Source organism: Plectropomus leopardus, chromosome 10, assembly GCF_026936395.1.
Source record: "Plectropomus leopardus strain MGB_pleo_1.0 chromosome 10, ASM2693639v1, whole genome shotgun sequence".
Classification (NCBI taxonomy): Eukaryota; Metazoa; Chordata; class Actinopteri; order Perciformes; family Serranidae; genus Plectropomus; species Plectropomus leopardus.
The window spans coordinates 26,837,750-26,863,111 of NC_142185.1; the positions used below are offsets into that span (position 1 = coordinate 26,837,750).

At 38.7% G+C, this 25,362-nt stretch overlaps 1 protein-coding gene across 20 annotated transcripts in view; it reads left to right on the forward strand.

Annotated features, from left to right (window-relative positions):
* The first annotated feature begins 890 nt into the window (after window positions 1–890).
* mycbp2 (MYC binding protein 2) overlaps window positions 891–25,362 on the forward strand; it is a 95,178-nt gene continuing 70,706 nt past the window's right edge. For all 20 annotated transcript variants that reach the window (XM_088083437.1, XM_088083438.1, XM_088083441.1 and 17 more), the window contains exons 1-9: window positions 891–1,603; window positions 5,064–5,139; window positions 14,688–14,903; window positions 16,566–16,719; window positions 17,611–17,807; window positions 20,427–20,669; window positions 21,990–22,061; window positions 22,781–22,877; window positions 22,970–23,043. In XM_088083437.1, the coding sequence (XP_087939563.1) occupies window positions 1,332–1,603; window positions 5,064–5,139; window positions 14,688–14,903; window positions 16,566–16,719; window positions 17,611–17,807; window positions 20,427–20,669; window positions 21,990–22,061; window positions 22,781–22,877; window positions 22,970–23,043 (1,401 nt within the window). In that variant the 5' untranslated portion in view covers window positions 891–1,331. The remainder of the gene's footprint in view (window positions 1,604–5,063; window positions 5,140–14,687; window positions 14,904–16,565; window positions 16,720–17,610; window positions 17,808–20,426; window positions 20,670–21,989; window positions 22,062–22,780; window positions 22,878–22,969; window positions 23,044–25,362) is intronic.

Below are 25,362 nucleotides of genomic sequence, written 5' to 3' on the forward strand. Positions count from 1 at the left end.
CTATATTTAAAAAAACTGTACCACCAAAATTTCATCAAGGCATGGCTGCAATCCTTGTGCAAACTAATCACTTGTTTAAGAAGGCGTGTTTGAGATAAAATGACAACATTTCCCAGTTACACAGTGGTCACTGGAGAAGGAAGTGCAACACTGAACATTGGTCCAGCTGCTGTTTATGGACCAGTAATAAATGGGTTGTAAATGATGGAAGCAGAGGAGAAATTATCAAGTCAAAGCAGTCTTGACAATATGCAACAATGCTGATTGTTTATTTTGAACACGTTAATAAAACAAGGAAGAATAAGAAAAAAGTCAACAATACAAGCACACAATCAAACACACAATATATTTAAATAACCAAGTCTAATATTCAAATCAGATTCCATGGCCAAAAAGGAGTAGGTAAAAGACTAAACTTTTTTAATCTCCCATATTGAAAAAAATAACAAACTGTATCTATAGGCCTACAATTACTTCCTATACCAATTTATACATATAAAATATTTCCTATTTGTTGACATATATGCACAAACATATTCCTATTTACATATTAATTTTGTGTTTTTAAGGTCAAACTGGAGCCACAGTATATATATATTTTTGCCAAGTGTTTGATTGTATTTAAAAGTATTTCAATGTGCCACTTTTAGATCAAACTGGGAGGGGCCCTGGATGGACCTCTGCAAATTAAATGTCCAGCTTCCAACTGTGCACACTGCACAAAACACATCTTCCATCAATGGCGCTTTATTTCACTCGCACGACTGTGGATGCGTGTTTTGAAAATGAACTTAACATCAGCGTTTGCATAACAAGGAGGCAATTGTTGGAATAAATCAATGATAACATCGCCCCGTTATGGTCGTATGAAAATATCCCGGCATGCTAGCGACGCAACACTCAGCCAGGGAGGGGAGGGATGATGGAGCTAAGATGGCAGCCCAACTGAGGGTGCTGCCTCTCTGGGGTCAAGAAATATCCAAGGAGCGATTTAAACACGACAAGGCGGTTTTTGAAAATTAACGGCGGCGTTTCTGCTAATTCAAAACATAATTTGTTATGGCTTGGAAGGAGGTATTTTCCGGAGACGAGCACCGTTGTTGACGCTGTGTCCGTGGATCGGAGGACTGTAGTTGCACCACCAGGTTGGCTACAATTTGCGCTTATAATAACTGGAGACCGTGGATGGTTAATTGTGGCATTTCTGCAACTCGGAAGAGACAAATAATGTGACATGCGGTGGATTCAATGACATACGGATCGCATCTGATGGCTGGATATTATCTAGCTGTGATATCTTTTGTGTGATATATGCATTGTTCTCCAAAACGATGATGTGTGCTGCTGCGGCAGCGGCCGCCGGTGGAGGGATTCTGCCCTCCTCATCGCCGTCGATGGGGCTGGGTGTCAGGGTCATTTCTGGAGCAGGAGCCGAGCTCTCCACCATCGGTTCGGGGATGGGTTCTTGTCCGACACCCGGAGCCCAGTCGGATTGTCGGACTCGGTACCAGCTTTTACTCTCAGGGCGAGCTCTGGCCGAACGATACAGACGGATTTATACCACCGCTATCAATGATAAAGAGCAGGGGATAAATCAAGGAAGGTGAGTGTGGAAAAAAAACACAGATATCGCAGAGGCTGGTCTGTCATTTCTGGGGCTAACTAGGCTAAGCTAACGTTAACCCTTGCTTAGCGGCACGTCACTTAGCATCAGCTACACCTTATATTGACTGTCACTTATCGCTATTAAGCTCGTCTAACTTATGACACACAAGTCATTGTTTAAACCTCAAACAAAATGCTACTAGCTCCATATTTTGGGTGCACCCTCTTGCCGGGTTTGCTAGGTATTAGCATTCTGGCTTTGACTTCCCTAGCTTATCGGAGCCAGCTAAGCTAACGTTAGTTCACCCTTCCGTGAGCGGTTTGAAGCCAGGCTGCTCTGAACATTGTGTTTTTGTTAAACACATTTACATTTACATAAAACAACCACCCATTTTAGCAATAACGATACGAAAAAGTGCATTATCGGCTTATATCCAAAACAAGCTAGCTGGCTAACTGTCATAACAGCAATATGTTTTGAGCAACAGCCGTTACCCAGCTAAACGTAAACAAACGTTACCGCTTGTGTAATACTTTATTTTTCTCTTAGACACTTAAAAACAGCCACTGCTTGCGTTGTCAACATATTCTACACTACATAGTCATTTATTTGAATTTGATGTTATGGGTTGTGTGTATCTAGGCCCAACGGCGTCACATAGCTAGCTCACTGGGAGCATCAGCCCTTCCCTGGTTGATCTTAAAGCCAGCGATGTGTTTATCACCTGGGGCTGATAATGAGCAGATGTACATTTAAACTCTTTATAATTGCAGCTCACTGCCCCCATGCACAAAATGGCCTTTGACATGTGTGGTTGATGATGTGTTGGGAGGTGGATGAACTCATTTGCTTTTCTGGCATAAGCGGGTAATACAGTTACGTCATTCGGCCAGTCTGTCAGGTTGTAGACTGAGTGGCTGGATCATTGCAGCATCCTCCCTCACAAACCCAGTTGTTATTCTCACCCCCTCCCCATGTGTAATGCCTATAAGCCTGGGCCCATATGCTGTTGAAGTGTCTAACATTATGCTGCTATCACACCAACTTCTGAATTCATAGCAAATGAGCAAGAACAAAACAAAACATCAAGAGCTTAAACCTCTCCAGGATGCTATTTTGAACTGTCTGAAACCAATGTTTCAGTGTTTATGTGATAGTGAAATATGTTGCTTATGCTTGGGATTCAGATTGTGCTCAGAGAAATGCATTCAAGCTTTAGGGAAGTGTTTTTGAAGCTCCTTAACCCTTTGAAACCTGAGCAAAGTGAGAAACATGGGAAGAAGGCAATGAGCAAGAAAAGAAAAAGTGACACAAAAATTCGCAAAATGTACCCGAGAATTAACAAAACAAACCAACAAAAAAAGCAAAAAAGAAAGTTTAAAAAACAACAAGGAGGAGATTACCTGGAAAAAGTGTTTGAAAAATTCTGTAGCATAATTTTAAAAACCTAATTCTGATAATTTGAAATTTAGTTGTCCCCTAGCTTTTTTTCTGTATTCCTTAGATGTCATTCCCCTAGCTTTTTAATAATACTCTTCTATATCTACTTATTTATTGTTATTTCTCACAAAGTTACTCAGTGCCTTTCTTCACCACTGTTTTAGACTGAAATTGCACCAGTGTGCTCAGGGTTCAAAGGTTTAAATACTTGTGAAAGGTGTCTAAAAGCAGCACAAGAAAAGTGCAGATTTCAAAGGGTTAAAGCAAGTGCCAGTTAATCTTCTCTCTCATTCATTCCTTTATTTATTGTATTTATTTCCCACTGAGGGTGCGTATTAATAAACATTGCTGTAAACATGCCAGAATTAGCCAGGAGGCTAGCTTTTATCTTTAGTCCCTGGCCAGGTGAGAGTTTTGCCAGCCTAAAATCAAGAAACATGTTTAAGAACAATATTTATGATATAAACATTTAAATTATGGTAAAAACAAAGGCAGACATAAGCTGAACACAGACATGTGGAAGCAGTAAAAGCAGAATGAATTGCAGTTTAACAGAGCATAAACAAACAGTACAGAACATCTTAAATTACATTTCATTTCAGCTCTGCAAAAACAGACATGAGCAGAGGCAGATATGTGCAAAAAGCGGTTAACCAGTTTCACAGTATACCATGGTGTGAAAGTTGATGGTTATCACAATGTTTACATTTGGTTATCTACGATATTGAAACAAATGCAACTCGACAGAGAATCATCATCTTTATTTTAGGTATTTTCAAAACTTTTTACACATTTTTTGTCAGTTAAAAATGTTTCAATTATAGTAGTAAAATGTTTGTTTTACTAAAAATGAACCTGTCTGTTTTCATTACTTTAACGGTTACTGTAACTGATAATAATAATAATAATAATAATAATGATGATAATAATAATGATGATAATAAGGATAATTCTGTAATACCAAGATTGTACAGTGAAAAGTACATACCATTGCAACTCTAACTCAAAGAGATTCATGCAGGCCTTAGTAAACTGTCTTGGAAGCCTGTTAAAGGATGCGCCCGTTAGCCTTGTCTCTCATGGATTTGTTGATCTTTACCTACCACTCTATAGACATTTCTGTCTATCTGATATTGCCAGCCTGATTTAAGTTTGGTATTTTGATGAGTAAGACTAAATCAGCCTGTCGCTGTATGCTCATTGGATTTATGAATCCGAAGCTACTTTGATAAGCTATTAGAAATCAATATTCGCTTGCACCCTGGAGTAACAGAAATTAGCAATACATTTTTTTCTGACAGTATACCTATAGTGCTGTACAGATCAGTAGTGGAAAAAAAATAAGTTTGTCAAACAAATGTTCATAATGATTACGTCAAGAGTTTGAAAACAGTCACTGGCTTCTCTGCATTCAGTAGTGAGCAACAGTGGTTACTAATTTATGCACTGCCTTTCTTTGGTGTTGTAGTAATTCTATTTTTGGTCCCTAGTGCTTGTCACTGGCAGGCTGATTTGCCAGTAAAAAAATATTTTAAACAACAAATGCAAAGCACAGATTTCAGAAACTTCAGAAACACCAAAAAAGGAATTTCTGCAGAGTCCAACTTCTGCTTGCATTCAGGCTTTGTCAGGATGAGTAACTCTGAATCTGGTGACACCTGCTACGCACGTCTGACAGTTCAGAAGGGTATACATCACTTTAAAGGACATGGACTTTACCAGCTGCATTAGATGTAGGCTGAAAGTGAGATTAGAGACACCTGGAATCGATTCAAGATTTCAACAGCTATTATAAACAAATGAAAGGGTGTGTGATTTGTTGTCTCTGGCCTTACGTAGTCCTGTAGTGATGACAAGGAGCTTTACCTCCCATTCTGCTCACATCATTATGTTCTTCATAAAGCCAGTGATAACATAAAACAAAATGTCTTAAATGTTATGCTATATGTTTGAGTGTCACTATTGCCTAAGCATAAAGTATATTTTGCAATACTGAGTGATGACTATATGCTTTCAGGGGAAAGAAGGCTTTGAGCAAGAAGAAACTGAAAAGACGACAGAAGGTCAAGTCAAAAGTTAAATCAAGAACAAAGGTAAGGCGTGCATGACTTTCTAGCCAATCGTCACACAGTATTACACTTGTCCTTCTATGTAATGCTACTGTTGCTCTATTAATGTTTGAATATTATATTTGATATGTTCAGAAGGCTTGTGAGGCCAAGGCTGCATTATTGAATGGCTGATTTTTAAAGATGGAGAAAATATCGATACAGCATAGTATTGTGATATTATGTGTGGCAATGTTTTTTTGACACACTGATGCTAAATAGTAAATTTTTATTTAATATACATGATCAGTATTGCAAATAAAAGTGTAACTTTTGGTAGCCTACCAGAATAAATAACAAAATAAATTGCTTTTTCAGTCTGTGTGGCTGCAATAAAAATGACTGAAGTAAGATGAAAACCTGTTTAGATAAAGATAGATCTTGACAGAATTTTTCCTTAATTTGCAGTTGAATATAAGGTAATAAATTGCAGTAGTTCACAATATATTTTATCACATTACTCAACATGTTGGCACAAATTGGCTTAATCTCTTTGAAAAAGTGATTAGGAAAGGAAAAAGTGCTCAAAAATAGAATAATTTTCTTTAACATGATTTAAGATATGATATTATGGTAATTATAAATATAGTTATCATTTTAACAATTTTCTTTTTTTCCCCTAGACATTTTCCCTGCATTATTTTATTTAAAAAAATCATTATTTTTGAAAATATTTTGGTAAATCTACTAGTATCTTGCAATTTGTGAAACATGTCTTACCAAGTTGCCTTTTTTTCTCCTGTATTTGAAAGAAATCAAACCAGGGTTTATATACTAATGAAAGGTGTCTAAAAACAGCACAAGAAAAGCAATGTTGCTCCTGGTTGCAAAGGTGAAAATAACTTTAAGTGAACTGAAGTATCATATTTAATACTGTACAATGGGGCCTCTGGTGATTCCCACCCCTTCTTTTTTATGAAATAACCTAAATTGTTTTTGCCTCTGGATAAATACACAATACATAACACCACACAATGTCAATGGAGTGGTTGCAGTGTTAAATCACAAGTAGGTACTATATTTATTAGTGGGATTGGTCATGCCTAACATTCTCTGTGCTACTTAAAGCATTTTAATTAAATATCTACATGCAGTATTTTGCATTTTCTCCTTATATTAATAAGAACAACATGACTGACAGTTTTAATTTGGAACTGTCACAGCCTCAGGTATGCACCGATAAAACCTTCCAGCTGGTTTGACGCTCTGCTGAATTAAATTAACAGATTGAGGATAAGATTAGAGATAAGGTTAAATTCCCTGAAACCTGCAAGGTGTTTAGCAGAAACGTTGTTGTCATTGGCACGTCTGGTCAGGTGCCAGGAAGCCCCGTGCGCACATGAAGCCGGAGAGGTGGATAGGCAGAATGCAACACACATGGGAGTGGCTCTGGCTTGTGCATGATGGCCTGTTGCCGAGCGACCTAATGTGTTCCACATCTCCACGGCAACAGTTGCCTGCCTCCATCTCCTTCGTCCAGAGAGGGAACCTGGTCTGTATTAGTCGATGTGGTTGTATTTTCGCTTCGTCTGTAGACCTTGTATGGACAACATAAATTAAATAATTGATATGGTCATAAAACGGTAAAATATAACCTACTGAGATTATATTGACTCATTGTAATTTCCTTGGTATTTTTCTCAGAGAAAAAAGAGAGCAGCCTGCTGCCCCTGTGGTTGGTCTGTAATATTGTTAGTCAGTGTTTGGATTTAATTTTATTACACAGATTTTTTTTTCCAACTACTTGGCAGGCAAGAGAGATTGATGTGATAGCAGCAGAGAAGGACAGAGGCTGTAATGCTTTGTCATCTTTCACCTTAAAGGGATACTTTTTCAGCCAGCTTTGTATCAGAACAATATAGGTAGTATGTGTAAGTGAACTGTGGTAAACTTCCCTCCATCTAACCATTGCCTAGATATCACAGCCCCCCCTCCCACAATGACATTCAACTGGATTATGTTTTTTGCATTAATTTGTGTCATCTGACCAAGTTTTACTCGCTCCTCTGGGTTTTTTGGTCAAACTACAAGGCTGTACTCCTGCAGTTTTATATTGCCCTCCTCCCATGCCACCACTGCAGAGACATATAGTATAGAAGTTCACCAAGAGACAGAGCTGCCCCCCCCACAAATTTAGACTGAAATGGGATCAAAAAGGAAAAAGTAGGTAGTGCTGACTGAATATAAATCGATATTATGCTGCTCACAGGTCACAAGTCAGAATGTTTTCAGACACAGATTTTAGTGCAGTGTTTAGTAGTGAGAGTTTGTGAACAGGAAGTGGGTGCCATATTGCTTCCTGCACAGTAAAACATGGAGGCTGCAAAAAATTCTGTCAAATAGACTAACTAAGCAGCGCTTACAAAACTAAAACCAAGATTCTGGTACTGTGTTATTTATTTTTTGCCTTAAATGTTTTCAGAAACACATTCTAGCTTACCGTTTAACTGTAACACGATAACGTTTCTTGCCAACATTGTTTTACATACTTTACATCACCCTCCAGCGGGATTGGTCTGGTGCGGCGCAGTGCATTCTGGTAGTTGTAGGTTTTCTACCTCTAGAGTAAAAGTGTCCTTTTTCTCTGTTTTCTCTGGTCATGTAGCACAAAGGCTATCCTTCCAGCAGTGAAATACTATTAAAAACTTTTCACACAGAAAATTCAACATAGAATGAGCTAGTAGTCAGTTAAGTCCTTGTCTTGTTCGGTGAGTTGATTTCCTGGAAGAGCAGAAGATCGCCTATAGAGACAGAGAGTGGACATGGCAGGCAGGCAGGCAGGCATATAACGTGGGTAGTTACACAGGCAGTCAGGCTGTATTTGTGGATTTGTTGTGCTCACTCTTGCTCTGTCACGCCTCTCAAACCATCAGACAAGAGAGTGGTTTGAAAGAGTCTCTTCTCACCCTTTGTCTGCCTCTGTGCTTATAAATACGTGAAAGTGGAGTCAGTACAAAAGACAGAACAGAAGCGCTTATCATCCTAATGAAGAGGGTGATGTAACGTCTTGTGTACAGGCAGATCTATGTGTGATGTGTCTTTTTAAAAAAACTGTAATTATAATAACCAAATTTAGTCAGGAAACTAAGTACAAGCTATATAATCTAATATAAAATCTATGTGACGGCAGTGGTGCACCTGTGCTGTTTTATTTCATAAACCAATCAGAGCATGACATACTTCATGAAGTAGATTGGCAGATACTAAGAGTACTTAATAAATTAGTCATGAATGCTGTTGTCACCCTTGCATAAAACCACTCTTTTACTACTCACTGATGTGCCCAGCATGCATCACATGCAGCTACTACGCAATTAACACTTTTATGTATTGCTACTTTTTATTCAGGAGGAGGGAGTGTGTGGGTCTTTGCTCTATGTATACTTTTTCACACCTCACTGGAAGTAACTATGTAATTGAATTAAATCAAAAGAAATGAATTGTTTACATATTTGTGTGTCATGGGGCTGCACAATCAATTTAAATATTATTGAAATTGTGATAGGGCCAAGTACAGTATTGAAATTGCAGAGGCTGCAATTTTTGGATAAAGGTAAAGCATCATGCCATTATAAATGAAAAATTGTGGTGCTACAGAGATTCCAGCGGCCCATAAATCATATTCAAGACATAAATAAACATGTTTGTTTGGTACAGACCCAAGCAAAAAAAACACATCATCGTGATTCTTTTTTTAGTGAAAATAAAATGCTGTTAACACTAAAATCACAATTGATATTGCAGTTGTATTGCAATGATTTTTTTTGACATTGTCTGCTACAAGTTATATTTATATGCAATTATTCTGCATTAGAAAGATTCATATTGGGGTAAATTCAATATTTCAAAGATTACATATCTTTCAAGTGCATTAGACTATTCTTATTGTAGTCTTTGCAATAAAATGAAATTGCCTGCTTTTTTGAGCTGTTTTATTATTTGGGAAGGTTAGGAAGCTAAAACCAGTTTAGCATTTAAACTCAATATTGCCATCGTTACTGCAGAGTAGCTGCACATGAACATAATTTATAAGAGACTGAATTGAATATGATGCACTTATAACCTGAGTTGCATAGAAGCCTGGATGAACTGAAATGGATACGACAGAGAACAATTGTTTTGTATATTTGTGGAAGTTAGATGGCAAAATAAGTGGATCAACCAGGGAAATTAAAATTGTACAGTATCTCACTAACTAATTACAATAGAATTACTATCAAAAGTATTGATTGTGGAATCTTTACTGGAGCCACAGAGTAAAGCACTTGTTTTTCTGAAAGATAAATATGCAGCAATGTTTGTAAAGCCCAGAAGGTTGTTTAACAAAATGTACTTCTGTATATCTAGAATCTTCAAATACAAATATTATATCTGGTGCACAAATAAAATAATTTCTGACTTGTTTCCAAAGTTGTAACTCTGTTTACTAATCCAAAGGTTTTAGCCATGTGCACATGCAGACTTGAGGTGATCTTGTGCAGTCAAAGGTTAAGTCTGAGTAAACACAGCCATGGTCGCTCTTTAACAACGCAATTGATTCTTGGATGGCTTTTAATGATTTGAATATTTTCAGCTTAGTGATATGGTGGTGCAAAGTAACAATCATTCAGCCTGAGCCTCTTCTTAGGAGGGTGCTGCTTTTCTTCTTTTGTTGTTATTTTTCCATAAAGCCAGCAGTCTGAAATGTGTAGCTGTCTAAGTGCGGTCAGGGACTCTATACCAGCCTTCTCCAAAGCTTTTAGATGGCCATTAAATCATCAGTGAAGTGCAGACAGAAACACAAAAGAAACCCACCAGATGAGCAGCGTGTTTGGGTCAGTGCCATTACAAAGTGGGAAGAAAAACCACGAAACATCAGCAGGTCATCGGGATTGTGTCTGCCTCTGCTTGTGTGCATCATGACGTATCTTGAAGGTGCCACTTTCAACGGCAAGTCTCTGTTGATTTGTTCAGTTTTAAATTGGGAACTCTCAACTGGAGTGAAAGCTGTCAAATACAGTTTTCACTCTCAGCGTGAGAAACATTTTTCAGCAACTTTATGTTCTGTTTGCAAGATGGAACCTATCAGATGTAATGCAACATATCTGAAATTGTTCACCCATATTATTGACATCAGTTACAATGTGGATGCATAAAATTGGAAAGACCTGAGTATTAGATTGGGACTATCTATCAAAGAAACCATCCAGTTTTGTTATGGAAATAATTTACCAATAGAGCTCTTCTAGACTTTTCAAATTTTATTGGATTTGTTGATAATCAAGAGTAATTTCTGTGTGTTTGTGTCTCTCAGAAAATCGTAGTTATTATTTTACAGCTACTTTTGTAATGTTTTAATGTGAGAAATTTCCTCCAGGAGCATTTTCTGTCACATAATCCTGCAAGACGGCATGACCACCATCTGAAATTTACTTCACAGCCTAATGCTGTTCCTTGAGGCCCATTAAAAAACACCTACAGATGTGCACCATTGGCAGGTATTTTCTAAAGACATTGACTAGCTTCCATGCCAGGAGACTTGGCTCATCAAAGATGCTCACCAAGCAACCAGGTATATGAATAAGCATAACTGAAATGACAGATTGGTCGGTTCATCATGTTTAACTATATAACTTTAAACGTGACTGTTACAGCTGAAAATGACAACAAAAATATCCAAGATTGCAATTCTGCAATTCAATTCAAATCAATTGCAAGTTGTCTAACCGCAAGTGATTGTTGTTGTTATCGTAATGTTACTTGATTTGTCTTCGCTCATTAGGCAGCAGGAGAGCAGCTATTAGATTTTAATTGTAGCATCTGTGCATATTTTATTTCTGAGTGATAGCGGGTTCTAGTTCTGTGTTCCAGATTTTGGTGGTTTGTTTGCTGTGATTTAGCTTGTTTTTTCCAAATTTAACAATACTAATATTGGGTTACATAAAGGCAACTATCAACTTAGGACTTTTGTTTTGACTGCTTCCAAATAATGGGAACAACCAAAACACTGATTAGTCAAATCAGCCATCAGAATCTTAGCAGGGACCCTCTTCGTTTTATCGGCCCAAAATGCTAAGCTTCCTCTATCAAATGCTAAGCTTTTTAGTCTCTCCTCCAAGGTTTTCTTTTGCTGTCAGCTCCCAAGAAACTCATTTTCTCTTTCTTGCTTTATGGGTTTGGGTTATTCTAGCATCTCTAGGTTTAAATCGTTTCAAGTGCTTTTCCAGGCAAAGTGCTCCTTTGTGTATGCCGCACAGTCACTTGGTCACAAATACTCCTCCTGCAGCAAGCCAGGAGAGCAGTAGACAGTCGTGTTAGAAGAGTGGGGAGCTAATATCCTCCCCACTGGTTTGAGCTGAGAATGAATGACCTTTCTCCCCAAATAGATGACATCACCCTCTGTGATTGGGATGCCAAAAGCGCAACACTGCAAGAGAGGCACAATCGATCAATATGATTCCCCAGAGGTTGCCTCAGGACTGTAGTTAAAAATGCTTCGCTTGGTGGGATGGAGAAAGCTTATCAATTAGTTGTTTTATCAAGTTTCTGTGTGGGGTGTAGTTTCTCTAATCAAAATGACTTTTGGGATGTAAGCGCTTAAGCTTTGCTGTAATTGTTTAATTGTAAGTCTTCCCTTCTGGCTTGTTCACCTCATTTATATCAATGAGGTTAGACTCAATATTGGAAACATCTTGCAGTATTAAGGAGTTTAACACAACAACGCCCCTAACTAAACCCTCAAATGACCATTAAAGCGCCTCTAACCAGTGTTTTATAACGTAAAAAACAATGTGGAAACATTGTGCAAGGGATTGCTCATAGTGATAAACATACAGAGAATTATCACACACATTTGTAATTAGCCCAAAATAATGTCTTATTTGTTTAGACCCGCAACTAGGATAAGAAACAACTCCACAGAAAACCTTCAATGGAGAGAGAAATCTCTACAGATAGCTAATGTCAGCCTATACACCAAAAATTTTGGAATTATATGGTTCTGCGAGCCATGAATATATGCATTTGCATGTTTCATATGTATATCATCATTTTAAAAATGAGGTTTTGAAAGTGATGTATTGTATGAGCTGACTTTATCATCATGGGATGGAGGGAAGGAGCTGATTAGTGGCGTGCCATCTTGCTGTGAGATGCCTCTCAAGCTGCAGACCACCAAACATCAAAACCTGGTTGTGATTTGGTGAATCATCGCTGTTTATCCAGTGTCTTTCTTTTGGCACCAAATATGGGTGTTTTGCATTGATCCATCACTGTATATTCAGCAGCTTTTGGAGCACAAAAAGCAGGTGCCCTTACCGAGAGATTGCTGCTTTTTTTCTGACAGGATACTGCCATAAAAAGCTTTTCTACTGAAATATCTTTGTGTTTCCTGCCAGAATCGGGCCATGTTTTTTACTCATATATAGTTGTGTTTCCTGTCAGGTTAGTGCCAGTAAAGCAGTTGTTTTTTAACTGAAATGTCACATTTCCTTTTAGGACTGCTCTATGAAAAGCAGCTGTTTTTTACCGAGACATCACTGCTTTTCCAGCAGGGATTCCCCCCCCCAAACCGGGTATTTGAAGTTGAAACATTACCTTTACCTAGCCATAGCCCAGTGTTTATTTCCTAAATCTAACGGCATGTTAACCACAGTGCTGTTTAACTGTCTCAACGTATTTGCTTTACGATTACGGGCTGTAATTGGCATGTTTCACTGGTTTGTAGAAATGCCCAACATTTTTCTGCCAATTGGATTCATAAAGATTAGCTGAAACTTGCGATTCTGGTTTATTTATGGGTAGTCATTTGGCTGCTTTTTGTCTACTGAAAAAAACCCCCAACCATTTCATTTTTATCTTGTTGCTTGTATTATAGGAAATATCTTTCCAAGCTCTGGTACTATTTGATATACAATTTGAGTTTAATTTGAAGGCAACTCATTCCTTTTCTGCATTGGTTATGTAAAATGTTGGGTAAGCCATTTTGTAACAGGGAAAGCTGTGTTGAGCTGATCTTGAAATGGGTAAACACTTGCCAAGCCCAGTGTGTACAAAAGTGGGCTTCCTGAGGCAGTCAAAGCAAAGTGAGGAGTCATTTCATGCCACAAATGTGTCACTGACGAGACATGAGGACACAGCAGATTGTATAAAGACTAACTGTGTTCACCAGAGGTTTTACACTCCCAACCGAGCAGTTATATAACATTGTTAAGTCAAATGTAAAGGCTAACATCTGCCTGGAGTCCCTTAGGTTTAGGAACTTATGCCTCTGAGGAATTCTCAGATGTGACTTTCTTTGTGGAGCTTGATGAGAAATGACCCCACTTATTGCAATACTTGCTTTGGTTAATTGTGTCATTTGTGATGTATACTAAAATTGCTTCTTAAGCAACTGCATGAGTCACAAGCAGTTGAGAGACACAACCTAAAATAAACAAACCTTTCCACGTGATATTATGTTTACAGCTCATGGCATAAGTAAAGCAGCTCAAAATATGAAACAGACAGGAACCAAAACGCAGCAACTTTGACCCTTTTCAGACCTGATGTTAACATGCATCGTGGGTGATCTGATCACAGGTGGACAGTTTGAAGTCTCTGTTTACACCTGGCATTAGAATATGTCTCCACATCTGTCTCAAGTGAGCACTTGTGATAAGTTTTCACTTCCTTTCTTCTATATGCAAATAAACATGTGAATCATTTCAGTTTGCAAAGACCAAATGTGTTGTTGTTTTTAACTGAGAGTTTTGTCGTACTATATTCATAAATAGATCTAGGGCTGACCTGAATTCTTTGAAGCTTCAAACTTTGCATTAGTAATCGACACCCAAACTGGTATTTGAATGCTTTCATTTTAGTTTTGTTTGTTTGAAGTAGGGGTCGACAGATTATCAGCATGGCCAATTAGTGGGGCTGATATTTGGCATTTTGCAGATTATCTGTATCAGTATTTTATTTTAATGAGCGCCGTTAAAATTAATTAATTAAAAAGTGCAAAGAAAGTGTTAGCATGGCAGGACTTTTACTTTCTAAAACCCCAGGAAGCCATTTTTATGATTCATTTTTTATTAAAATGTCCACTTGACTTTATTAAAAACATTAACATTAGAAAACAATATTAAGAATTATTAAAATTACATCTTTAATTTTTTAAAAACTTAAAAAAAAAATTTTTATACAAATTTAATGCTAATTTTTGAGTAACCTCTTGTTACGTTGCTCATTGCCTTCTTAACATGATTTCGAAAAAAATCAAGCCACTTTGCACAGGTTTCTAAGGGTTAGTGTCCAGTCACTCTTTTCATATCTTTTCATATTGTGTCTTAAAAGCAATTTAAAAAGTAAAATGTCAGTAGAATGAGTGAGGTACATTTTTACTGCCCCAAGGGACCTAAGTTACAGGTGTAAACACAACAGTCTGTAACTCTTTACAGTTAGACGTGAAGAATTGATATTGTTGTTTATTAAGGACTATATTGTGTGCCAAATAACTTATCATGGCACCAAATGATATCATACTTGCTGACCACCCGCACTCTGTTTTTCCACAGGGCGAGAGTCTAGATGGAGCCCTCTGCGTGCCGGACATCAAGCTGCACAGCAACCCATCCGCATTCAACGTCTACTGCAACGTGCGGCACTGTGTGCTGGACTGGCAGCAGAGAGAGGCCTCCCTAGCGCTGGCCTCCAGGAGCTCGGTACAGAGTGGCGACTCAGACAGCGAGGAGGAGGAAGAGTACCGCGAGCCAGCCGTGAAGCTGCCAAAGGTACGAGCAGGGGGTAGTGTTGGCTGCTAATGTGGCGGTTGCAGTGCTTGGTATCAAGGCGAGAGCCAGCCTGTGCCCTTTATCTTCGGGATGTAACAATCCTTTATCTCCGTGGGCTTGTGTGTATGGCTCATCCTCTTTATTGTTGTGATAATTGGAGTCTCTTTACCAGAGGTCGGAAGCTCCCTTCCTGCGAGGATTACAGCGTTTGCTCTGTTTCCCCAACTCTCTCTCTTTCTTACTTCAAATCAGGGCTGTCAATTTTGAAATGCATTGCTTGTACAGTGGGACAAAATTAATCTGTGATTACAATAATTTTCTTATTCTCTATCTGTAAGCAAGTTGGACTGTTTTGATTAGTTAGTTCAAGTGCTCAAGTTGTACTTAGGCCAGGTACCGCTGAAGCTACATCCACACTAATACCCTTTTCCCACCAAAATTAGCGCATGTACACGGGTTATTCAAATATAGGCAATAGACTGCATTCCCATTGTCTGTGAACACAGCGCTGCAGCAGACGAGTCTGCCTTTCAGTCACCTTGTGTGTGTAGGGGGTGGGAATTGTTTTGTTGGTGTGTCCGTGCTACATCACAGACAGGCAGGAGAATAGGTAAAGAGAAAAAGAAAAACCTTGATGTATTTGGGGAATATGAATACCTTGATTTGTCTGTGCTCATGTAAACACCATATCCTGAATATGATCATAACAGGGATATGACTCATTAACGGGTTATTTATGTACATGTAATCATACTTATTGGGGTAAACAGGGAAGGTCACATCCATTTTAATCTCTTTTAGACATATAAAACCAGTTTCTCTTCATATAATATGTTGTTTAATTTTTATTTCAAAACATATGTTCAGAACCTTTGTTTGTCTTTTTAAGTAACACGGACTGAATGGCTTTAAGCCTTGAGAGGCTATTATGTCAGTTTACATATATCTTATAAGCTTAAAGATAAGGAGTATCTATTGTATATCTGTTAAAATATATTCAGTTTTTGGTGTGCATCTTGTTTTGTTTTATCTTTTCCAATTGGCATTATCTCAAACTTGCTCATTAGTTACATGCTGATGCTGAGCTCTCATTTTACTGTTACAAAAAAAAATCTTCACTGAGATGGGAGGAAACATTGAAGCATAATTTGATTCACTAACAAGCCATACTGAGAGCGAGATCCTTTTCTAGGCCAAACTCCTTCGCCTGCCTCCCTTCTCCTTCCCTCTTTCTCAAGTGGGTCTGTCATTGTACAAAATGTTAAAAGTGGTTGTTGAAGTCTGTGGTAGTAATTCTACATACTGTGAGCCCCCGGCTAGATGTAGGTTGTTTTTACTGTAGGATGATGAGGCCTTGCGATTACAAGAAAACATCCTCTCCAGGCTTCTGTTTATCAATTCTGTTCAATTTAGAGTTAAAAGAAAGACATTTCTTATCAACAGTATTAACACAGCAATTAGGTGTAAACCTAAAGAGTTGACAGTGGTGATTTTTTTTAAAACAACATACATGCACAATGTCTGTGCATGTTATCGTCATTGGCTGTATAAAGTGGCATCACAGCTTCTCTAGTGGGACCTGGACTGTGGTATTACAGCATGGTGTTCATTAGCTCAATGAAATGTGCTTCTTTCTCTGTGTGTGTGTGTGTGTGTGTGCAGATCATTGGCATCGGCCTGTGTGGGGTATTTGAGCTGATAAAAGAGACTCGGTTCTCTCACCCCTCACTGTGCCTGCGCAGCCTGCAGGCCTTGTTGGACATGCTGCAGGGACAACAGCCTGAGGGCTTTCAGACTGAGCCTCCCGACGTGTTAGGTAAGGCTGAAAATGCATTCACACGAGAGCTCATTAGGTGCATGTGTTTAATCTAATGCAATCCAAAGCAACTAATTTTATTTGTGTGGCTTAAAATGTTTATTATCAAAGATTGTTTCAAAGCTGTAGTTAGTTGCAGGATTCCGACGATCATGAAAAACCTGGAAAAGTCATGAAATTTTACATTCATGCTTTCCAGGCCTGAGAAAACAAGTTTCAATTGTTTCAAAGGAGAAAAGAACAATTTATCCCAAAGATTGCAAGAAATTATTAAAAAGTACAAGAAAATTACCTAAAATTATCACAAAAAAAGAAAGTAAAAAACAATAACGAACAAGGCAATGACCTAAAATAAGTGCTTAAAAATAATAATTCTGTCATGTAATCCTAAATAAACATATTTGTATATCTAATTCTGAAAATTATATATACATTTTTTTTCCACATTTTTCCCTAGCTTTAAAAAAAACATTTTCCAAATCCAATTTCCTGCAGTTTGGGGGACATTTCTTGCCAAGCTGCTCGATGTCTTTTTTCCCATATTTAAAAAAAAATTAAAACAATCTGCCTAGCGCTCAAAGAAGATATATGGATGTAGATAACCATCCATGTAATATAAAAATAATGTAATTTCTTTATTTTCTCCCCTAAACTGTCTCTCTCTTCATGTATGCCAGCAGAAATTATCTTTGTTTGATAAATGCTGTGCAAGTGAGGCAAGAAAAAAAAAAAAAATCGTGGGTCCTTGAAAAATCATGGAAAAGTTTTGAAATTTTGTTCATTAAAATGTACGAGAACCCTGTAGTTGCAATGCACCCTGATTCACATACAGCACTCTTACCTCTCTTTTCACAAATGTCTGACCTGCACACCGCTTGTGCTCCTCTGCAGAGTCTCTGTTCCAGCTGTTGTTGGAGACCACGGTCCGCAGCACAGGGCCCAACGACCCGACAGGACAAGCCATTACAGCTCTGTCCTGCGCCTGCCTCTTCAGTCTTGTGGTGGCTTGGGGAGACACTGGCAAAATCCTGCAGGCCGTCTCTGCCATCCTCACCAACAACGGCAGCCATGCCTGCCAGACGATACAGGTAATTAACAAATTTAAATAAATTACGCTTTGGCCATTTAACTGTGCAATTATAACATGATAAAAGAAGATAAATATGAGTCAGTCAGTCCAAATTGTGCTTTTGTTACTACTGTAAATCAGATGTCGACATGTTTTTGTACTGATCACCTGTTCAGATTAGGGGTGGAAATCACGGAGTAACTCATGATATCATACTATCATGAAATGTTGCCCTTGATCACTGTGGTGTTGCAATACAGCAATTCTGCAATGTTTGAGACATTGCAAGACAATCCATGATGATGGTGATGGTGAATGATGCATCACAATTTGTGTGTAACCGAAGAGTATTAAAAAACCCTAAAAAAGACAAAAATGAGAAATTCCATATTTATCTACTGCATTGGGTCAGTTTCATAGAATTTATTTATTTATTTATTTCAACTGGACAATGTACGGTTTGAAACATAAATGTTACCATTTGATTCATGGTACAAGATTATAGCGTAGAGCTAATTTGCATCTGCAGTCTCTTCAGAAGGTGAGAACAAAGACACAGCACAGTCGCATAATAATATAAAGTTGAAAAATAACCCTAAGAGGCGAAAAAACCCACACCTACAAAATATACACACAATGGCACATGATATAGAAGAGGACATGAGCAAGACAATGCAATATAAACGACACAAAAAGTGCATCACAGACAATGCAGCTTCAGACAATAGCACATCACATCAATGGCAATTTGACTACTTAGATGAAACAATTTACGAAAAGGTGCATAGAGTCTTTGCTTAGTGCCTCAAGAGAGAATACACACTTTGTAGGCTTACTTAAAATTGCGGTAGCCTTAGCAGGTTTCTCCACAAGATCATACTGATGATGAATCAGGTGGCTATACAGGTTTGTTGAGTGGCCTTTGTAGTTTATGTCAGTTCTTGCTTATCATGAAGTATTTATTGTTTTTTTTCTGTGTTATAATGGGCCCCGGCTTTCAACTTTAAAGAAGACAGTACCTCTGTGATTTGTTTTCCTCCCGCTGTCCACACTGTCAGCACATTTCCCCCCCGACTTTACTCTCATTCATTTGATAAGCGCCACCACAAGGAGTCATGAAGTAGTGACAGTAAGTCAAATTGGCAGAAGAATCTATTTACAGCGTCTGCATATTTTGATAAAAAATACAGGTACTTGGTGCAAGTCTAGTGACAATGAATCGAAAGAGGAAGTAATGAAATTTCTTTCTGAATCCATATTTTGTTCCAACCCTCGTTCAGATCAGTACCCAATTAAATTCAAGTTCAAGTTTTCTAAACCACCTCAACCAGAAAAATCTTAGTTTTACCAGATCGTTGATTAGCAGAAATGCTTTTGATCACCAAGATGCATTTTCGAAGCACAAAGCAACGTCTGGCTCCACCAAACATTTCCTTTGTGCACAGAGACTCAGGCCAGTGTCTGGACTGCACAAATTGAGTTTTGGAAAATGTCAAGGCGCTCTGAGTCTCCTGTTTGATTATGTTACCCTGCCTGCGTTCTTACGCCAATTAGCTGCTCTTCAGTTGGCTTCGATCTCGCCCCCTCCTCTCTCTTTTTCTTTTTCTTCCCCTGTTTTTATTGCTTCTGCTTTGCAAGCAGAACTGCTTTTGCAACATTTTGGGAGAAAAGGCTTTGTGACCATAAAAATGTGTCACCTTTACCTGCATACAGCTAAAATCACTACACTTGACCAGGACTGCAGCGAGTTTTTTTCAGCCTCACACATTAATCCCAACATATGTAGGCGTTTTTTTTTTCTGGTACTCATCTTTTAGGCTCGGACTGGACTGTGAATCATCACAATGGCAGGCAGGCTGGCGGGAAGTGTGGGCTTATGAGCTGGACGTGCCCGTGTATTTGTGTTTGTTTGCATGCGTGTGAGATCAGCGGTGTGGGCTATAGCTGCCATGGGAATGGTGTGAGAAATGTGTGTGTGAAAATGCTTTCAGGCAGAATGAGAAGAGCACATATCTGCAGGTACAATAAGCCCGCAGTGAGGTCTGACCTGGTGCAGTGTATTTCACTAAATACGTCCCATCATGCAGGGTTCACAGTCATATTTTCCAGGCCTGGAATAGTCATGGAACTGGAAATGTGTTGCGTGTAATAAAAAATCTTTTTTTTTTAACAATTATTTGGGATTTTTATAGAAAACTTTTTTTTTTTTTTTTTAAAGAAAATGGGGGTTGATGGTATGTTTTATTTAAATGATTTGATGATTTGTCTTTTTTCTTTCAATTTTTGGTAATTTTTGTAGAAAACCTAAAAATTTAGGACGATTTCTTGTTTCTTTTTTTTTTGTTGTTGTTTTCCTTACATTTGTGATAAATTACACCATTTATCACAGCCAGAAACTGTAAGAACAGAAATTATCATTGGATTTTCAAATTCCTGATATTTCTTGAGCACATCATTGGGGGTGCTGAAATCATGTTGAGATAGTCTGAGTCCTCCATTTTTGAAAAATGCAAAAAGGCAAGTGGGGCAGGAAAAAAAAAAATAATAATAATGTTTGGGAACCCCTAATCATGTCACATTACATGTTTGCATGTCTGCATTTTTTCATCACTCTCGTTGTCTTCCTAAATCTCACCAGGTGCCCACCATACTAAACGCCCTCCAGAGGAGTGTACAGGCTGTCCTGGTGGGAAAGATTCAAATCCAGGATTGGTTTGGAAATGGCATCAAGCGCGCTGCCCTGATGAACAAGTGGGTCCTGAAAGAGGTGGCCATTGATGAGGACGAGCGCTGTCTTCTACAGACTGATGGCTCCTTCCTGTACTTGCTCTGCAAGGATGGACTCTACAAAGTGGGCTCTGGATACAGTGGCACTGTCAGGGTATGTAACAGATAAAGCTGCATGTGGTTACTATCGAGTGATTGCTACATAACTTATACTTAGGTAATTTATATCAGTTGAGAAAATTCCCTGAATTCTTAAGTTATTCTCAATTATTTCAAGGACCTATATGCAACATTTATAACATTAATTCACCAGAAAACTAATTGCTATCTGAAGATATAGTGGATTAATGGCGTCCTGAGCAGAGGATGAAGTCACGCTTCCTCTGTGTGTGTGTGTGTGTGTGTGTGTGTGTGTGTGTGTGTGCTTGTGTGTGTGCGTGTGTGTGTGTGTGTGTGTGTGTGTGTGTGTGTGTGTGTGTGTGTGTGTGTTGTAATTTGAGCTTCTCTGTGGTTTGTTGTGGTAGACTGGTCCATCAGCACAGACATTTTAGTACATGTGTGTGTTCCACTGACAATGTGCACTGCACTCATACACAGCGGTTACGGCAGCATGGGGGCAGTGCCGTCCACACGCTGGTTTCCCTCAGTTAACATTGTTTGCTCCGTCAGCAATGTTGCCATCTTCTGCTTTTTGCTTAGAAGTGTTGAATTCACAGCTCACAGCAACTTAATACATGTACTCTCTGGAGTTTGATATCTTGTGTTGGCAAAAAAAATGTTGCGCTTTTCCGCTTTATCTTTAGCATAGTTGGCGTGCATTAGCTTGGAGGGCTAACTTGGCTTGTTTACTATATTACATAAAAGTCACTTACCCTGAGTGTCGTGCCATACTCCGCTCAAACTCTCAGACTCTATATGGAAAAAGGAAACAAATAGTTGGATATTCCTACCTCTAGTAATTTTTAAAAATAGTGGATGTGGTCTGTTTTGTTAGTCCATGCCAATCTGCAATGTCCATAATTTGTCAAGTAAAATTTTCAGCCATATTTCTCAAACACAGGTCATGTGATAATATTAATCCTGTATAAATCTGCATCCCTGTCCATTCAGAGGAGCTGATTTGAATTTATGGATATTTTGGAGGATGTTGTTTGTGGTGCTATTGAATTGTATTTATACTGACAGGTGTTTCTATTATTTTTCTAACCCATTAATATCAATGAGGGCAGACTTAATAACAGAAATGCCAAAAACAGAAACAATTATGCTACTGAACAGCCATACCTCCGCTTTAAAACAGAATTGTCTCTTGCTTTAAAGAGGTTGATGATTTTGATGGGTGTTGAATTATACGATTTCTGTGTGTTTCTGCTAACATTAAATGCCAGTGTTTGCTGATTTTTCATCTGCCAACATCGTATTGAAGTTTGTCTGCATGTGTTTATCTGCTCATGTGTTTTTCAATGCTTCACAGGGCCATGTGTACAACTCCACATCTCGCATCAGGAATCGAAAGGAGAAGAGATCATGGCTGGGCTTCGCTCAGGTAGGTAGTGGAGCTCTCATCAAGATGCTCCTCACATACATTTCAGTGAAGTGGCCTCGAAAAGGCTCTGAGTACGTAAAAAATTCAGATCACATTTAAAACTTAGATTTGACCTCAATGTTATTTTAATAATGTTGGTTGTTTGTAGTCGTTGTGTAGTTTGGTGTTGAAACATGATTTCTTTTATTTTTATTTTTTGATAACTCAAATTTTTATTTATTTATTCAGTCAGACATGAACAAACTGAGAGTATTGTTATTGTAGCTCAGCATGTCCTCAGGCCCCTGTTAGCTACACATTCTTAGACCCAAAATAGTAATTTAGCGACCACAGCAGTACAACTAAACACCAAATCATTATGGTGCAGCAGATGTATTACAAACAAAAAACCTGCCCATTACCTCTTAAAGATTTCAGTTTCATTGTTGACCATAGCTAACATGTGTTGGTACGTATGACACAATTTCTAACTTAGATTCCCTCCTTTTTCCAAAATCTGGAGGGGGTGTTTTTTTCCAAAATCTGGAGGGGGTGTTTTTTTTCCAAAATCTGAAGATCACTTGAGTAGCTGAAACATGAATCTTGACAAACAGCTTTGTACTTTTATCTTGTTTTATTACAGTGTCATCTTTATCTTCATCAACAATTTGTCCAAGTAAGCTGTAGGGAGAGTCTTTATTGATTGTCGATCAGCAGCAGTGTTTGCTTTGTGTCTGCAGGGGTACTTGTTATATCGGGACACAAGTAACCACTCAATGTCGGCCATCAAGATCAATCCCGAGACTCTGGAGCATGAGGGGACTGTCACCATGCCAGGTGCCGAGAAAATACACTTTTTTGGCTTGTGTAAAAAATACACCCCATGGAAGTTAAACCTACAACCTACAAAATGTTGCGTCTCTTTGCAGGTCAACATTCAGACGGACAGAACATCATTTTCACAGATGGAGAGTACATCAACCAGATCGCAGCCTGCAAAGACGTAAGTTCAATGTTCCTGGTAATGTTCCACTGTGATAAAGGCATGCATTGTCTTTTTTAGGCTCATTTTAAATGTGAAATCAAATCCGTATCAGCTGAGGAAGTCCTAAGTTCGTCCAGGAGTTCCCCTACGTGTATTACTGATTTCAGAAAAAAAACTCACCTGTACTACTTATGTCTGCTTGAAAGATGATGGAGGAAGCTGACTTTGTTATACATTTAGTGAACGTTCACATTACAGGACTCAAAGCTTGATGCCAATCATTTCCCCAGACCCAATCGTTCTACCTACACTGTTTGCATGTGTGTTTGACGTCACTCATATCTGACATCAGTGTGAACACGTCAATTTAAACGTGACGGATTCACAACCACATATGAAAGTGGCCCTGATCACATTTCTGTGTCCACGGCACTCTCAAATAATTAGACCTCTGTCACATGACAAAACAAGCAAAACAGTCGGATTTGGGCCTCATTTGCTTGGGATGTGACCATTGCCCTAAATGCATTTATGGTCTTATAAAACACTAATACTGTTAAATACCCAGCAGGTGGTCTAGCATGTGTGTCTAGCAATAGTCTTGAATAGCTATTGGCTTCGTCATCCTCAACTACATTGAGGCAGTTAAGAGAGAGGTGTTTGACAGCCTTTGTAAGCAGCTGTCATTACTCCAAAAAAATAAAAATAATAATGCAGAGACTGTGCTTGCACGTTTCCATTAGTCATTAACAACCACTAGTCCATTTGTCATCATTTGTCATGTGTTTTATCTTGTGCACCTGCTCTCTTTCAAAGGTCATGTCAAACCAAAGATTATCTGTCACTGACTGAATTTTTTTAACACTGACTGAAACATCTAAAAGCCGTCCATCATTTTGACAGATAGCGACACAAAGCAGGTCCAGTCGGTGGTGTGTGCTCATTAATTAGCTATTGTCTAGTCGTGTCTTTGAGATCATGTGCATGACCTTGTTGTCTAGCAGGCTGTAGCCTTCACACTGGAAGGCTATATCGCTACATACCATCACAAAATGTCACGGCAGCTGAGTGTCTGAAGTTTCTTGCCAGTTGGTGTCTCTGTTCATCTTTTCTCTCCATGCTCTGATTATAAATAGAGATGTTTGGATACCTCTTTCTGCCGTCCCGATACCAATTCTGATACCTGAACTTGCGTATTTGCGAATGCCAAGTACTGATCTGATAACACTGTGTAAAACAAAACTAAACTGAATAAAATAAAAAACAAATAGCTGTATACTACTTACCCTGCATGGGTGTAAAACTGTTAATGTGTGGCATGGCTTAGGTTAAATTTGTTGTAAAACATGAACAAATACATATAGAGAATGAATCTGGCAACATTTGTACCACCCCTCAAAGTAAAGCCTTGCATTTCTGATACATCCTGGTATTGGTATCAGTGTAACTCTAATTGTCTAATGTTCTGTATATTAATTATTAAATTAAATGATTAAAAAAAAAAAAAAAAAGAAATTAATGACGACTGATAGTAGATTAGGGCAGAATTTGGGGGACAGACCCTGCCTGTCAAAGTAACAGACAACAAAAACCCCAACACAACCTCTTTCAATATGTGTTGTTTCGGTGGTGAAAACCCGATCCTTTTGTTAGTTTAAATGAGCGTAGGAGTTTCTCTTGAACTGCCCTGTGAAGCATCTGTCACTTCCCTGCTGTAGAGGCCACAGCCTCACACTGAGGACTCTCAGCTGATCACCAGCTGTGCCACAGAGGGGAGGGCGGGGTGTAGCTTTGTCCATGTGTTTATAAATGTGTGTGTGTGTGTGTGTGTATTGGGTATATGTGGGCGTGGCAGTGAGAGCAGTGGCACCAGATGTGGGTATTCTCCAGAGAGCTTAATCTCTCAAGCAGTTATCTGCATAAGCACTATGTAATGTGAGTGGGGGAGGGGGAGATGTGAAATCCATATATCTGCGGTTGCAGCTAGCCAGATAGCAGTTTCTAGGCTAATGAAGGGGGCGGGGTACTGTATAGGGGGGAGGACGGGGGAGTCCTCAGAAGCTGCATGCATTTTAAGTGAGCAGCCAGCAAATGTGACCGCAGCGCAAAGCACTTAATGGTTGAAGAAAACCACTCGAGAAACAGAAAAAGGGGGTTTCAGATGCTGCGCAGAAGAGGAAGAGGATGATGTGAGTAAACTGTAGGACAGTGATACTCAACCTATAGCCCATGGGCCAAATCTGGCCCCTGAGAGGTGCCAGGTGGCCACCAAACAATTTTTAATTCAGAATAAAAGTAAAGTGATTCACACTAGGAATTGTTTTTGTACTGTAGTAT